General features: G+C 45.7%; 1 protein-coding gene across 20 annotated transcripts in view; it reads left to right on the forward strand.

Annotated features, from left to right (window-relative positions):
• Positions 1-14,626, forward strand: part of chd6 (chromodomain helicase DNA binding protein 6) — a 39,453-nt gene extending 24,827 nt beyond the window's left edge. For 16 of the 20 annotated variants that reach the window (XM_029825932.1, XM_029825942.1, XM_029825929.1 and 13 more), the window contains 16 exons: positions 190-259; positions 366-447; positions 553-922; positions 2,096-2,304; positions 2,587-2,681; positions 2,815-3,606; positions 3,906-4,160; positions 4,882-5,188; positions 5,608-6,972; positions 7,566-7,687; positions 7,932-8,195; positions 8,982-9,611; positions 10,104-10,343; positions 10,454-10,594; positions 10,741-10,845; positions 10,930-14,626. In XM_029825932.1, coding sequence (XP_029681792.1) covers positions 190-259; positions 366-447; positions 553-922; positions 2,096-2,304; positions 2,587-2,681; positions 2,815-3,606; positions 3,906-4,160; positions 4,882-5,188; positions 5,608-6,972; positions 7,566-7,687; positions 7,932-8,195; positions 8,982-9,611; positions 10,104-10,343; positions 10,454-10,594; positions 10,741-10,845; positions 10,930-12,132 — 6,250 coding nt within the window. In that variant the 3' untranslated portion in view covers positions 12,133-14,626. The remainder of the gene's footprint in view (positions 1-189; positions 260-365; positions 448-552; positions 923-2,095; positions 2,305-2,586; positions 2,682-2,814; positions 3,607-3,905; positions 4,161-4,881; positions 5,189-5,607; positions 6,973-7,565; positions 7,688-7,931; positions 8,196-8,981; positions 9,612-10,103; positions 10,344-10,453; positions 10,595-10,740; positions 10,846-10,929) is intronic. The other 4 variants (XM_011613622.2, XM_029825948.1, XM_029825947.1 and 1 more) reach the window with 4 other exon arrangements.
• Positions 14,627-15,034: the final 408 nt, after the last annotated feature.

Consider the following 15,034-nt stretch of genomic DNA (forward strand, 5'->3'; position numbering starts at 1 on the left):
TAAGGTGTATTTGTGAATTGCACGTAGTGGACCATGTTTTTAACTTGAGATACATTATGTATGTTTCAGCTAAGTCTCATCAGGGATAATTCAAACTCTCCCCCTGGTCTGACGCTGTGTACAGTAATGTAGGATTTCATTTCATCAAAACATTATTTATTCTTTAAAACTGCTGAATTTTGTTTTTAGTGCATCCAAAATAGAGGATGAAACCCAAAATAAAGCTGATGGAGGGGAAGATAAAGATGAAAGCAACAAGGTAAGCAGTTCTCTAGAGGCATGAAATTCTAGTTTAAGAGAATATTTCTCTCTGATAAATAGATTGACTTGTTTATTTTCACTGTGTTTCAATGCTTTTTTGTTAGTCGGGGTCTTGTGTGAATATTCAGGGAGAGGACACCTGTAGTGGCACAGAGGGAGCAGTCAAACCAGACAGTACATGTTCAGGTGAGACATGCTGCACTGTCACCATGTAAAGTCTCATTAGTCAGGACACCTATGACTACATCTGGGTTTTATCGTACTGAGACACATTGTGGCTGTTCCACACAGACACCCAGATGTCAGGTGACGCAAGCTCTCAGGATGAAACATTAGTCACCACGACAACAACAGGAAGTGGAACTGGAGTGGCAGCTCTGCATGTCATCCAGGCTCGGCCGCTCTGGCCTACTGGCCCAGCCCTGACGGCCCGCTTACGGCGCTTGATCACGGCCTACCAACGCTTTGCGCTACGGCGCGAGCCACTGATCAGACACGACTTCCTGCTTCACGATGGCCTCGTTGGCTTTGGTCTCGGAGGAGCAGGAGCCACGCAGAGCCAGGCTGGTGGGCCGCTGGCATGGCAGTTCAATGACCAGCTGAAGCGCTGCTCTGTGGTGAACACAGACTCTGACCCACTGTTTCTGGAGTGGCAAAGAAGGTGATGAATTATTTCATGTGCAAAGAGTAAACGACAGCCTCATTGCATCATATTGTACGGGTATTGTCATAGACTAGGGATGTAATGATCTTGTCGGCACCACAATATGTATAGCCAGGGTATTGGTTACTATTACCGTAATTTCAGGATTATAGAGCGCACCTGATTATAAGCCGCATTATCTAATTTTAGAAAGAAAATCAATTTTGTACTTATACAAGCCGCACCGGATTTTAAGCCGCAGGTATCCCACGTAGTAATGTGAAAAATTAGATCTAAAGCATTCAGTACCAGTATATGTTTTTATTACCGTAAGAGACGAGTCACTGACGAGTGACAGACAGGTAAGAAACAACAGCCACTCTTTTCACTTGTAAGTTTATACAGAGACCTTAAATCCAAATTTGATCATGTCAGGATTTTTTAACTTTTAATTTAATCCGCTTAGCAACATAAATATATTTTACCGGTAAATGCTTTTTTTTTTCTAACGGTGTCTGTAATGCAGCTACCTTGAAATATACATTTGTATCAGCTACACACAAATTACGTTGTTTATGCTTTTTTACTCAAACAATGAACAATCTAAAAACAAGGACAAGGTGACAGAGATGTTGACTGAAGAAAAGTTTGATTACAGATGGCTGGACTTCTCCAGCTTTTATAGAGCTGCATTATGGTCACAGCTCATGTTATGGAATCACTACACACATACGTCATTTATTTCTTAGGGTCAAGTTAAGTTGCGTACCCAAATTAAAACTCTTGCAGGAGCCTTTGTTTACCTGTTTGATGTCTAAAGCACTTTAGTTTGCATTTGTTTTCACTTTGATGTCTCCTGGCCCCACTGGGAAGGTAGTAACAGGGAGGCAGTTAAGTAATTGTTGTGCGAGTGGCCTTGGGTTTACAAGTCTGGTGCTGCCTGCATTTATGCTTATTACCACCTGCTGCGTCTTTATTCGAGTTTCCTATTTTAAATATATCGTGGACTTACTATTATTGTTTTGGGGGTTTTTGATAGTGTTCTGTCCCTGTTATCGCCTGTCAGTTATATTTGTTTTATTTTTGCTGTGAACAATTGTTTGACTCATGTTGTGGCTGCAATAAACACAGGTGATATTCCATGCAGTTTCATTCAAAACAATAAATCTGTTGTTTTCCGTCATGTTTAAGGTGGACTCGTCGAGAGCAGGCTGACTTTTATCGCACCGTTTCGTCCTTTGGGGTCGTGTATGACACTGACGTGAAAGCATTTGACTGGTCCCAGTTCAGAGTACTGGCCCGACTGGAGAGAAAGACGGACGAGAGTTTGGAGAGATATTTCAACTCCTTTGTCAACATGTGTAGGACGGCCTGCAAACTGCCTCCAAGGAAGGATGAAGGTAAAAATGCTAGTTTGACTTTTTATTTTATTTTTAATTATCAAATATTAGAGATTCCGCTAAACTTTCCTATCAGAAATTCTTGGCAGCAGCACATTTTGCTGTCTGACATCAGGTTGTTGAATCCGCCCACAGTCATGTTGATGCTCTTTTGCCTTTCAAACTCCAAAACTTAGCATTCTGGTGATGGAAGTCATCTATCTTATCTCACCTTCTCCCCTGCCACACATCCTTTTTCCCTCTACTACCTTCTTACCAGTTTGACTGTTCCTGTTGTTACAGCGGTCGATCACGCCGTCTTTGTTGAGCCTCTGACAGAAGAGCGAGCCGCACGGACCTTATACCGCATCGAGCTGCTCCGCAAGATCAGAGAGCAGGTGTGTAGAAAGGGGTGTGGATTGATGTGTCAGTGGGTGTGTGCATGTGCAGTCAGCTGATATTTTACTTTTTTATGATGTTCTCATTTTCATATACTGACATTATTTCCGTCTAAAACGTGCTCCTCCTCAGGTTCTCCATCATCCAGTGATCTCGACACGCCTCCAGCTTTGCCGCCCCTCCCCCTACCTCCCACCGTGGTGGGAATGTGGCAAACATGACCGTGACCTCCTCATCGGGGCGGCTCGCCACGGCCTGAGCCGTACCGACTTCTACATCCTAAATGACCCTCAGCTGGGCTTTCTGGAGAGTCACAGAGCCTATATCCGAGGGCATCACTCTCACTTTCATCCTCAGAACCACCGTCATCCCAGCATCTCATCCTCGCCCTTTGCCTCCTCCTCATCCTCGGTGCATCCACAGCTGCCACACTGCTGTCTTTATGAACCGGGTCTCATGCGCCATTCCCCTCACCCCCCCGAATATCCTCACCAGAGTGCCCATCACCAGCAGCATCAGCCGATGGCCTTGTCAGTTCCCTCCCCTTCATCATCTTCTACCTCCTCTCATCTCCAGCCTACGCCACTGGATGCCCACAGCTCTGCCTCACCAGGTCTGGGAATAGTTCCTGGGTCACAGGCAGATTTTCTTGACTGTCCTGCCCTGGATGAGACCATAGAGCTGGGTTCTCTGCACCATGATGCCATGTCTGCAGATGCTTTACACAGTGGGAAGGCTTCTAAAGACACCCTCAATGGTTTCCCTTTCAATTCTGCTGCAGGAGGCCAAAGCATGCTCAACTCCTACGGTGTAGGAGGAACAGACCTCGATTCAAAACTGAGGAGTGATGTTCTTGTTGGTGAACAGGGCTTCTCCGAGGAGACTGGCCTGATGGCACCATCGGTGGAGCTAGATCAGTTACAGGTGCACACAAAATCTGTATTTGTCTCAGGTAATGGTAAAATAAAGCTGAATTTATGTTTCTGGCACTGCAAGACACTTGTGCTGTTTTGTTTGTATGGCCTTACATTTACTTTGGGTGCAGCTATCTGGTTCTATATGTGATGCTTTATTAAGGACTGTGCAGACTCGATGAATGTCTTTGTCCTCCCTTAATTCACAAGTAGCAGCAATGACTAGTTTTGGTGTGTGTTGTGACATTTCTTAACTTCACCTTTAAAAAGAGATTCTCCATTCATCCAGGTCCTTTTTTTCCCACACAGGCTTCCTGGGATGGAACGGACCACTCAAGCCCAGCTCACCACATGTTCAATGAATCCGATCCGATCCTGGGACCTTCCACTTTGGAGACTGACTTCCTAGAAGAGGATAGCGAGGAGGCCCAAGGCCGACACAGAGGGGAGGAGGAGGGTGGGACACTGGAGGAATGTCTAGGCCTCCCGCCCTCATCCCCCGCTTCCCATCCTTCTGCAGGAGATTCTGTTGAGCCACTGTCCTCAAGTTACATGCTTTTCAAGGTTTGTTATGTTCATGTAACATTTTTGAAATAAGCATCTTAGTAGACGAATACACTTTATACCTTTTGCTACACGTCAGCATATAAGCTTGGAATCCTTGCGACAATGCGGGTTTGAAATCGATTTTTTTTTGTTTTAAGATTAAGATTAAGATTAAGATGGACTTTATTCATCCCCGTGGGGAAATTGAATTATAGTAGCAGCTAATGCAGAGTAAAGAGACAGAAAAAAATAAATACAGATAGATTAGAATGTTATAAGCATATATACAGCATATATTATAAGCATATATATAATATATACATAATATAATATATACATATTATAAGCATTATAAGCATATATACATAAATATAGAATAAATTAGAAATAAAATTACAACATAAACATTACACAATTATTGTTGAGTTGGTTTGAGTGAATTGTACAGTTTAATGGCGGACGGCAGGAATGACTTCCTGTACCGTTCCTTGGAGCAGCGAGGCTGCAGGAGTCTGTTGCTGAAGCTGCTCCTCAGTTTTGTTTTTTGGCGTAGTTCTAGACGTTTACTATGACGCAATTGGCCCTTAAAACCAGAACACCAGTTACAGAACAAACATTTCCTACACAAGACTGCAGCCAATCTAGAATCCTTAGTATACACAAAGCACATTTTTCAAGCAACGCCTTGATGTGAATATGATGGCATCATTTTTGTATGATCTGATTTTTATGTATCCAGGACATTAGCGTCAGTGAGGAGCCCAGCACAGACCAAACTGATCTATCAGCAAGCTCCCCACCACCTTATGTCCCCCCTCCCCCTCTTCCTCTGTCTGACATCACTGCCCACGAAGCTCAGGATAGGTTGAGTCATTCTGATGTCACTGACAGTCTGACCAATCCTGTGAGTGAAGGACAGGACGGAAGCGCCACCTTTGAGTTTGATGGACAGGACGGAGCAACAGAAGACTTGTCCAGGACCAGCACGGAGCAGACGGAGCGAATACACACAGGTGTGGAGGTGCAGAACTCTTGTATAGACCAAGGTATTACCATATGCATATGTGTTTTTCCTGATATGTGTAACAGGCTTTGAGAAAATGTGCCTACAGAAATTTGTTCAGGAAGAATAAATCTGCAAAAATTTTCATTGCTGTTAGCAAATTTGGCCCTGATGGGTCCTACAAGGGTCTTGGTGCCTGAGCACTAACATTGGTTACAGCCCGGCCATAGATGTAGAACAACACAACTGTAACTTTCGGAGGAAACTTTTCCTGATTTGCAAATCCATTTTTGACATTAGAATATTTACTGACAACATCCTAACTGTTACTTATACAGTATGTTGTTGTGATCTCAGCTGTATGTCCACGTTTTCACTACATTTTCTGAGGAGAGCCTCTTAAAGTGACACTCATTCCAGTTCAGCTGTGTTTCAAAAAATGTCAATGGTCTGTTGCCACAGATCCAGACCAGAGTGTGGGAGTTCTGACCAGACCCATGGACTTGCCACAGGTAGACCAGCTTGAGGCTGAGGCAAGCCTGGTAGGCCGGGACAAAAGGATGGAGCTCTCGCCCCAACTTTGTCCAAATCTTCAGGGGAGCTTTGGCCAAGCAGAGCATAAAGATGAGTTATCTCAAGATGTGGAGCCTTATTTTGGGAAGCTGGAACAGGGGGAAAGCCTTGTGTGTCCAGAATCCATTCAGGAATCTGGGGAGCAAGTAGATGGTTTGATTTTCTATCAAACGATGGAGGAAGAGACACAGATGGAGAAGACAACAGGAGACATTGTGGGAGCAACAGGAAATCCAGGGAATAACCTAAATGCTGCTCCGGTGTGTCTTTCGGAGCAAGTGGAGGCGATAACAGAGAGGCAGATGGATCATGAACCTATCATGGATGTTTCATTGGTTCAGTCCTGCGATGAAATGACTGATGAAAAAACTGTGCAACACTTGGATGCCAGAGCCACTGTGATGGAGCTGGAGAGCATTTATTCTGGATACACACAACGCTCCAGCCCTGCCATGACCCCTCCGATCACATCATTAACTGAGGAGGGCACTACCAAAATAAACAAAGGGGTCAAAACGGAAGAGTCTGTAGGCCAAGAGACCTTTGAGAGCGTGGGTGAGGATGAGAATTTACCAGCAGGCATCATCAAATGTAAGATCGGAACTTTGTTACATGGTCATAACAGCAAAGATGACGATCTTCCACAAGATGAAACTGAAATAACCCCCGTTTCCCCTCCAAACGCAAAATCCTCACATCCTAATGTCTTTCTGTCATCAGACGGCAATTGTGGGAATAAACCACAGCAATTGCAGTTGCCTGTCAAGACAGAGGAGACAGAGAGGAAGTCTATTGAGGATATTTATCCTGACAGCTCTGACGTCAAACAGGGGAACTTCCTGTCTGCTGTGAAGACGGAGGACCTCATCACCAAAGACGAGCAGTTAGACTATCCTATCAAACCTGAAACACTGGAGAGCAAATCTGAATTTGTCAGCGTTTCAGTGAAGCCAGAGGGTTTAGACTGTAAACCTGAAGTCTACTCGGCCTTTTCAGGTGGCACCAAGCTTAAGACTGAGACACAACCGGAAGCTCTCGACTTCACAACCTACCCTGACAGCTCTGAAGAAAAATGCAAATCAAAAGCAGAGCCTCTAGAACTGACCTTACCTGGGATCAAAGGTAAGATAAAGCAAGAGCTGTTGGAGGCCGACAGCACAGTACTGACCCCAAAACTGGAGCAGACTGATGGGCTGGTGGACACTGCAGCAAGTTTGGCGGTCAAAGGTCAAGTGAAGAAGCTGTGTACACCAGGTAACAACAGGATTTCAGGTCCACTGTATCACAGCACATCCTCTGTATGCAAGTCAGCTTCTGAGAGAGAGATTGTTGGAACAGTTTGATACAAATAATTGGGCTGTTTTTAACCTATGTCCACTGCTGTGTTTGTGAAAGGGAAACTTGGAAAAGGGAAAGAACTCCTGGTGCACATAACACAGTGTTATCCTGTGAAAAAAGACCAGTTTATGACTACTTGGTGATAAATGTCTTTATTTTTGCCTTCAATATCAGCCAATTTAAAGTGAGAAAATAGAAATTTTCTTTGGTTTTCATGATCGGTGTAGAGGCCGACACGGGCGTTTTTTGGTCCTTCAGATTTCTTTTCTCGGGAGCTGACATCGGTCCCTTTTCGTAGTCCGTGACAGTAACTACCACACTAATGTCTGATAAAGTGCCGCCATAAACGTTAAAGTCGTGTTCATCCATCACCAAAGAGATGCAGCACTTACACACTGATGTTACCGTTACCTCATCGCGCTTTAAACGACTCAATGCCGACATAATGCTAGTTTCCATTATTGTGCTAATGAACCCGTTTTTGTCCTCGACTTTGCTTGTCATTAAAGGTTATGTGAGCAGGTTTGCAGCTCCCATCTGTGAGAACGACTGCCACCACGACGGCAAGGAGCCCACCATCGCTCAGCTGCTACAGGAGAAAACCCTTTACTCATTTTCTGAGTGGCCTAAGGTGCTGTGTCATTCCCATATTAGAGAACCTATTGACACGCCATACATGCTCAGCACTCTGTGGCTTTTTGAGGGACGCAGAGGGCTTAGTATCGATGATGTTTCATTAGTAACCCATTGCTCAGTGTTTGATAATGGAAGGCCTTTAATTGAATGTATTCTGATGTTGGTTTGTGAAGAAAATACAAGAAACTAAAGCCCATCGAGTCAAAAAAGACATAGATATCCTTTTCGTCTCCCTGTAGGACCGGGTCATCATCAACCGCCTTGACAGTATCTGTCATGCAGTTCTGAAGGGGAAGTGGCCTTCATCAAGCGAACAGTATGACTCCGCTGGCTCCCTGACCACCAGCTCCTGCTTGGCCAACAGTTTAGCCCAACACCAGCACCAGCGAGCCTCCTTCCTGTCCACACCAGCCTCCGGCTCCATTCCGGGCCAGGCCAGGGTTCAGCAGGTCAACGCTGGATTGGGATTCTCCATCCCTCCGCCCCTCACAAGGTTGCCAAAGGTAAGAACACATCAGAGATCAACTAAAAATAGCTTTGTTTCTTCACATATGAATGTCTCTGTCCATATTTATCTCCACTACCTCACAGCCTGGTTTATGATACTTGGTGTCCAGTTTGCCAATTTCAAATTTCTTGTTGAACTTTCATATGTTAAAAACATCTGTGCAATAGTGAAAGAGAAGAAAACTACATCTGTCCCGTTTGGGAGCATCAGAACGCCTTGAGTTTATTAAATTCTTACGTTTGTCCTTTATCCTGACATCTAAACCAAACCTTACGTGTGGAGGCTTCTCTACACCAGAAATATATCTCTTATGTTAGTGATGTGGAACAGTTGGAAATGATAATCAGATCAGAACCTTGTACTGGACACCTTAAATTCATGTCATTGCTTTTTGTAGGAGATCTTTGTCTTTGTCTTGTGTAAATTCAGTAGAAACATGCTGATATCAGACTCGGGAAGGTGAAGCATCATTTCCTGTACATACTTCCTGTAATGTGGAATCTATTGAATAGTGCCACTAGCACTTGGTTGTTTTTATTAGTTCTCAAAATGTTACACATTCTGATGTGTTCCAGTTTGTGGTTTGATGTAGCAGGAAAAGTCCAAAAGCTTCTCCCTGAAGCTGTGCATGAGTTTGTCCTGTTAAGGTCTGCTGCCGATGCTGTTACCCAGGTCTGATCGATAGCAGCCACTGTCTTCTGTCTCTGTCCATTTATATGTTAAATAAAGACGTCATTTCTCTCCCGTTCCTGTCTACCCCTCACCCACCCTGTCCTGACAGTACATGCAGAGGGGCGGGGCATGCGGGCGCGGCGCCTGGCGCCTTACCTCCCTGCCTTTTTTACAGGAGAGGCTTGTGGCTCCTCCTTATCTCTCTGACCTCAAACAACCTGGAGGCCGACGGGCTTTTGACTATGAGGCGGCCGCTGCTGCTGCAGCTGCTGCCAAGGTGTTAGCAGGGAAAGCTGCGTCGTCGTGCCTTCCCACCACGACTGCCAGTGGCAGTAACCTAGCGGAGGCCTCGGCCTCTCATCCGGCAGGAGCCATGATGATGAACGGTTGGCAAGAATCTGCCATTGATCTGACAAAACCAAGTGGTGACATTAGCACCACTAGCGGCATCGGGACCGGAGAAGCTGCAGTCGCACCGGGCGTCGGTCACCACGGTGCCAGTGATGGCGGCAGTCAGAAGCTGCCGCCGCCGCCCATCACAGCCCCACTAGCAGGCTGCCTGGGAATAGACATGGCCGGGATCCTGCAGGCAGGTCTCATCCATCCTGTAACGGGGCAAATAATTAACGGAAACCTGAGGGGAGATGATGCGCTGAGGAGGAGGAGAGGCAGGAGAAGAAATGTGGAAGCACTCTACTCTGAGTTTGCCAAGAGAGGACTGCACGTCCCAGACACTAAGGTGGGTACAGCGACGGGAACCTGGAGCTGAACCTACAGCTCAAATAATTACAATTATTTTGACATAAATCTGCAGTTACCTACATTGGAAAGGATTCCATCATTCATTATATGAAATGGGCAAAAATGGAGAGTCCTGATGGAGAGTTACTGATAATAGTTTCATTAACTACACGAACCTTGACTGTTCTGACAAAATATGAAATTTTACAGTCAATTATATCGGTTTTACCTACCGCCGTTGATCCCTTGTTGTCACCCAGTCATTTAAACTAGCAGGTTACCAGCAAACTGCTCCCAGCTGCATTGTGAAACGCCCCTATAAATGTTAAAAATCGGCACTTCAGTTCTGATAAAGTAGGTTGATAAAAGTGGAAACCTTTCCAATATGGTTAATATTTCAGTTTAGTTCATCATGAATATTTTAAATGAAATTATTAAACAAATATTTTAAAGATTTCTAAATGGACTGTTCCTGTCTGTCTGTCTGTAGGGCCGTGTGGAGGGAATGAGCCACTCCTCCGTGTCCTCCTCCACATCTTCACCCACCCCCCCTCCTTCAGAGCACCCTGCCGGTCCTCCCACACCATCCTCCACTTCTACACCCACCCCCACCCAGACCTCTCCTCAACCAGAGATTGTGGCCATCGACAGAGAAGCGGCCAGTAAAGGTCTGATGGAGTGGCTGAGGCAGAACCCGGGCTACAGCATGGACCTGCCCACCTTTACTCACGTATGTCTTCATCCTTCGATTCATCTCAACTTCTTGTATGGGGATCTCATCTTCACGCCACTTTCGTAAATGTTTCTCCCTCATTCAGTAGTTTTCTCCTCTCTTTCCAGTCTGGAGCAGGACTGCTACAGGGCTTTGTGGAGCGTCCGAAGCAGAGGAGGCATCGCTGCAAAGATCCCACCAAGCTGGACGTCAACACCCTGACAGGAGAGGAGAGGGTTCCTGTCATACACAGAGGCACAGGGCGCCGAGTAAATACACACAATATCCCCTTTAATGTCCAGTAATGATGCACAGCATGAATGTTTGAATTTCTCTGTTCTACTTTACTAATGAAGGTTATTCTCAAGTCAAAGTATTAAACAAGTTTACACTCGTGCTTTATTCTGCCTCTTAGCTTGGTGGCGCTATAGCCCCCGCCATCAAGGAGCTTTCAAGGTGGTTGGATGCCAACTCGGAGTACTACGTAGCTCCAGACTGGTGCGATGTCGTGAAACACTCTGTGAGTAGAGTCATTCATGAAGGTTTCCCTCTTTCTGTCTCTTTTTTTCCCACAATGTCCCCTTTGTTTCTCCCCCTGTTGTAGGGCTTCCTACCTGAGACCAAGTTCTCTCGTATACTGACGGAACCGGTCAACAGAGACCTGGGCGCCCGGCGGCGTGGGCGGCGGCCTCGTAGTGAAATGCCCAAACCTCTGCTGTCCGTCTCTGATTCGGCCCCCTCTGGTCTCGCCTCGCCGCTCTTTATGAACGGGGGGTTAATGGGCAGCATGGACTCCATGGTGACCATGCAGAATCTCCGCAGCAGTATTCCCGGAATTCCAATCTCGGGCATTATGGCAGCTGGATTCCCACACAGTTTTACTGCTGCAGTTCAGGCAGGAGGGGTGGCAACAGTTGCAGACGGTGCGAAGAACGGCCTGAACATCCTACCGATGATGCTGCAGAGCATCCCGCACCCCCACGGAGCGGCCATTCCTCAACATGCCATGTTCAGCGTTGGTGCGATGATGGCACATACTCCACCCCCGTCCTCTTCACTCCCCACCTCCTCCTCTTCTTCTTCTTCTTCACTACCTGCCGATAAGGTCACCACCACCACCACCACCACGGCATCAACGCCCGAGGCGGCCAGCCCGTCCTCCACAACAGCTGTGGAGAGCACGGTGTCTTCAGGCAACGACGGAGGCGAGAAATTAAGCAGCCAGGATGAGAGGAGGCCAGCGGAAAACAGGTCGGGAGGGGCTGAGGCGGCCGCCATCATTACCTCCACCAGCAGGGCACATGTGGGCGCAGCAATCGGAGCTGGCGCTGGCAGCCACATTACTTTTAACCCCTTTCTGATCCCAGGCATGTCGCACGGTCTGCTGTACCCGCATATGTTTTTACCTCATGGTGGCATAATGGCGCTTCCCGCTGTGCCTCCCGGTGCTGTAGACGGCCCCCAAAGCAGCCCTAAACGGAGGAGGAAGAGAGGGAGAGAAGAGGAGAGGGCGAAGACTACGATAGTGACGGTTGAAGAGAGAGAAAGTACAGTTAATGCTAGCGCTACCTCCCACTCTGACCCCTCATCACCCTCCGCCCCCTCTGCCTCCGCATCTCTGCCCGAGGAGCACAAAGATGGACAGGTGGACAGAGAGGACAGGCCTGCTGAGCTCCAGGAACCTGACTCCAATCACCATGTGGAGGAAACCACAACACAGTCAGAGGACATGAGACGTGCGGAGGCAGCCGAGGACGGAAATCAGGACTCTGAGGAGCAAAGACGCGAAAGAGGAGAGAATGCGTAGAAGAAGAGACTTGTGTACAGACTTGTTTTTTTCTGTGGTTTCTCCATTGGTCTGTCTGCGGACAAAGCAACAGTGTAAAGTTTGTGCCGTGTCTGTCTGCCAATCTCCACGTAAAGACTTTTATTATGAATCTAACTAATAATACTTATATTTACATTTGTTATGTTTATAAGACCTCCTGACCCTCCACCTGCGCTTGTACAAAGATAGTGTGAACAATGATCATCTGTGTATTTCATCCCCATTCTTCTACATCAAGAATGAGCCCAGTCAGAGAAGTCATAGCAGCCACAGTGATCCAAACTCGGCCATCAAGACAATCTGCTGGAAGGTTCGTGGTTGCAATTTTGGTGTGTACGAGGGAAGACAAAGGATGGCTGCAGGAGCCGGTTTGGTGCCATAAAGAAGCAGTTTTACATTCAGTGGGTCTTATTTTACTGTCAGAAAGTTCCGTTTTTACTCTTTACTTTGCCCGACACCCACTGTTGGAATATTCCTGTGCAATGTTGAAAAACCTGTACTCTCCACCAACATTCCCAAATCACCTTAAAGCGAGAGACTTTTGCTTAGAAGAAAGAATTTTCCAAATGAAAGCAACTTGGCTCGATTTAATTGACGGCAGTGAACAATCAGGAGATTATTTATTGCTTATTTTATGCCCGTCTTATTTTTTTTAGTGAACCTCCCGGTGAAGAGCTGTGTCAAGCCACCAGGGGGCGATATGATACTGTAGGAGAAACGAGCTTTGTTCCAAGGCGCCGTTTTAAAGTGTCCTAAATTTCAAAAAATAAAAAGAAACTACAGTGAATCAGTGGTTAAGGCTAAATGGTACCGAATTATGATGCTGTTGTCCCCCTGTCTAGTTTTTGACAAAACAGATAAGAGGAGAGGAGGGACCCCTTGGGAAGAGTGTGGGGCAGTCTGCATCCTGATTGCTCTTCATTTTCTCACTTTATCTTCAAAACTTCATGAAAGAGTAATATTTGAGAAAATAAGACGTTTATATTGAGATTTTCCTGTTGCTCTGAGCTGTTTGTACTGTTAAACAATGCGAGTTGCTGGTACCATTCACTTTGTCCAGAACACGTTCCGTACCTGCGGCATGGCGTCAAACGTTCTGTTGATTACGACGGACTTCAGTGTTGTTTTCACCTAAGAGGACATTATTTTTGCACAGCGTCTTTTTGTGAATGTTAACGGTGTGTGTGTGTGTGTGTGTGTGTGTGTTAAAGAGTGAGAATGTGTGGTAGTGGGAGGGGATCTGTGTGGGTGTGTGTGCATGTTCTGAAAGCCTGTTCTGTCACATTTTTACTTACTGGTCACATGACTTGTTGGGGAACACTCCTTGCCTTGTCACAAGTTGGTGGCCATGTGTAATTTATTAGGCTTTTATTTTGCTTTGCCAAACTCTCACCAAATATCGCTTTGTTCTCGCATCATTTCATTGTGCATTATCAAGGAAATGCCTTATTTAGCTCCTGTCTTTTTTTGTATGGCTGTTCTGTTGCATCTCCACATAGAGATATGTTGCTGTGTTTGTGTTGGGTTGCTTGTACGAGTCCATAACACACTGCTGTGCTTTCACATCCCAAAGCCAACTGTGCAAATCCACAGCAGTTAAAAACACTATTAATTGGAAAGGAAACTACCCGACAGACATCCTGTAAAGCACAAGTGACGAGTGAAGAAAAGCTGTTTTCTCACCAGTGCCTCTGAAGTTGTCATAGTTTCAGCTTCATTTGCACATGTCATCGCCACGCCTACTCAGACGATGGCATCATTAAAGGGAAAGGATCAATTAAGTCAACCTTGGTTAGCTGTCATCACCATGGTAACGAGCCTCCTGCAGCTTTCAAAATACACAATCGGGAAAAAGTTTGGTAAAACGGCCTGCAATCATTTCTTTTAGACTTTCCATAACAGATCCTGCAACTTGCTGACCAAGTTGAACTCCAAAAAGTTTTTGGATCAAAGCTCGTGGATTTTTGTCATTAGAAATTAAGGAATTTCTGTCTAATCTTTTCAATAAGGCAGTGAAACCTTTTAGTTAAATCCTGATCGTTTGTGGGTGTTGAATACTCCAAAACTTTCTCAGAAGGCTGAAACAACCTGAAACCGACTGATCTGAAGGCTGCAGGAGGGTCATGTTCATTATTCTTCCCAGAGGTCAGCACATTTTTTGACGAGTTTGCCGAGGCCATCGGATGGTGTCCGTTGCCCAGAGCTATGGTGTTGGCCGGAATCGGGGGGGGGGGGTTGCTTCTTCGGTATTTTGGAAGCTGACTGTTTGTTGTTTGTTGTTTTCTGCATTTGTGTTTAAGGAAATGTACATGGATGGTTTGTTCCTGTCACGCCCCCATTTAACAGTGTTCCCTCATTTTATCAATGTTGTTAATCTCACAATAATGTATTTATTGTATAGTTCTTTGTTGTCTCATGACGATCGTTGGACTTGACCTCTCAATGAAATACATAAAAACTCCTTTTGCTGAAATGTTCTTGCTTTTGTAGCCGTGCTCCATAGCCTCTCACATGCATGTTGCTAATCAGTGAGCCTAGAATAGTAAAAGGGACCATGATGATAGGATTTGGACTGTAGGGGAACCTATTACCCTGCAGGAGCACAGTGTTTATGCACAACTACGTACCTGACCACTTTATAATAGGCATCCTGTAGCTCTTCATGTGGCACGCTTAAACCCAAGAGCAGAAAAACGAGGTAAGGTTGTGAATTGCTGTTTTCAGAAGGTCACATTTGTCCATTCAGGGCACGATGGAACCTCCAGCCGTCCACAGATGTTGCTGGTTCTTAAAAGTAACTGTTCGTCTTGACAAGAGAATTAGAAAACAGACTGAAAATGGCAAATGCGTAAGCCGTTCATCAAGAAGTTCCAGCAGCGAA

Source organism: Takifugu rubripes, chromosome 19 (assembly GCF_901000725.2).
Source record: "Takifugu rubripes chromosome 19, fTakRub1.2, whole genome shotgun sequence".
NCBI lineage: Eukaryota > Metazoa > Chordata > Actinopteri > Tetraodontiformes > Tetraodontidae > Takifugu > Takifugu rubripes.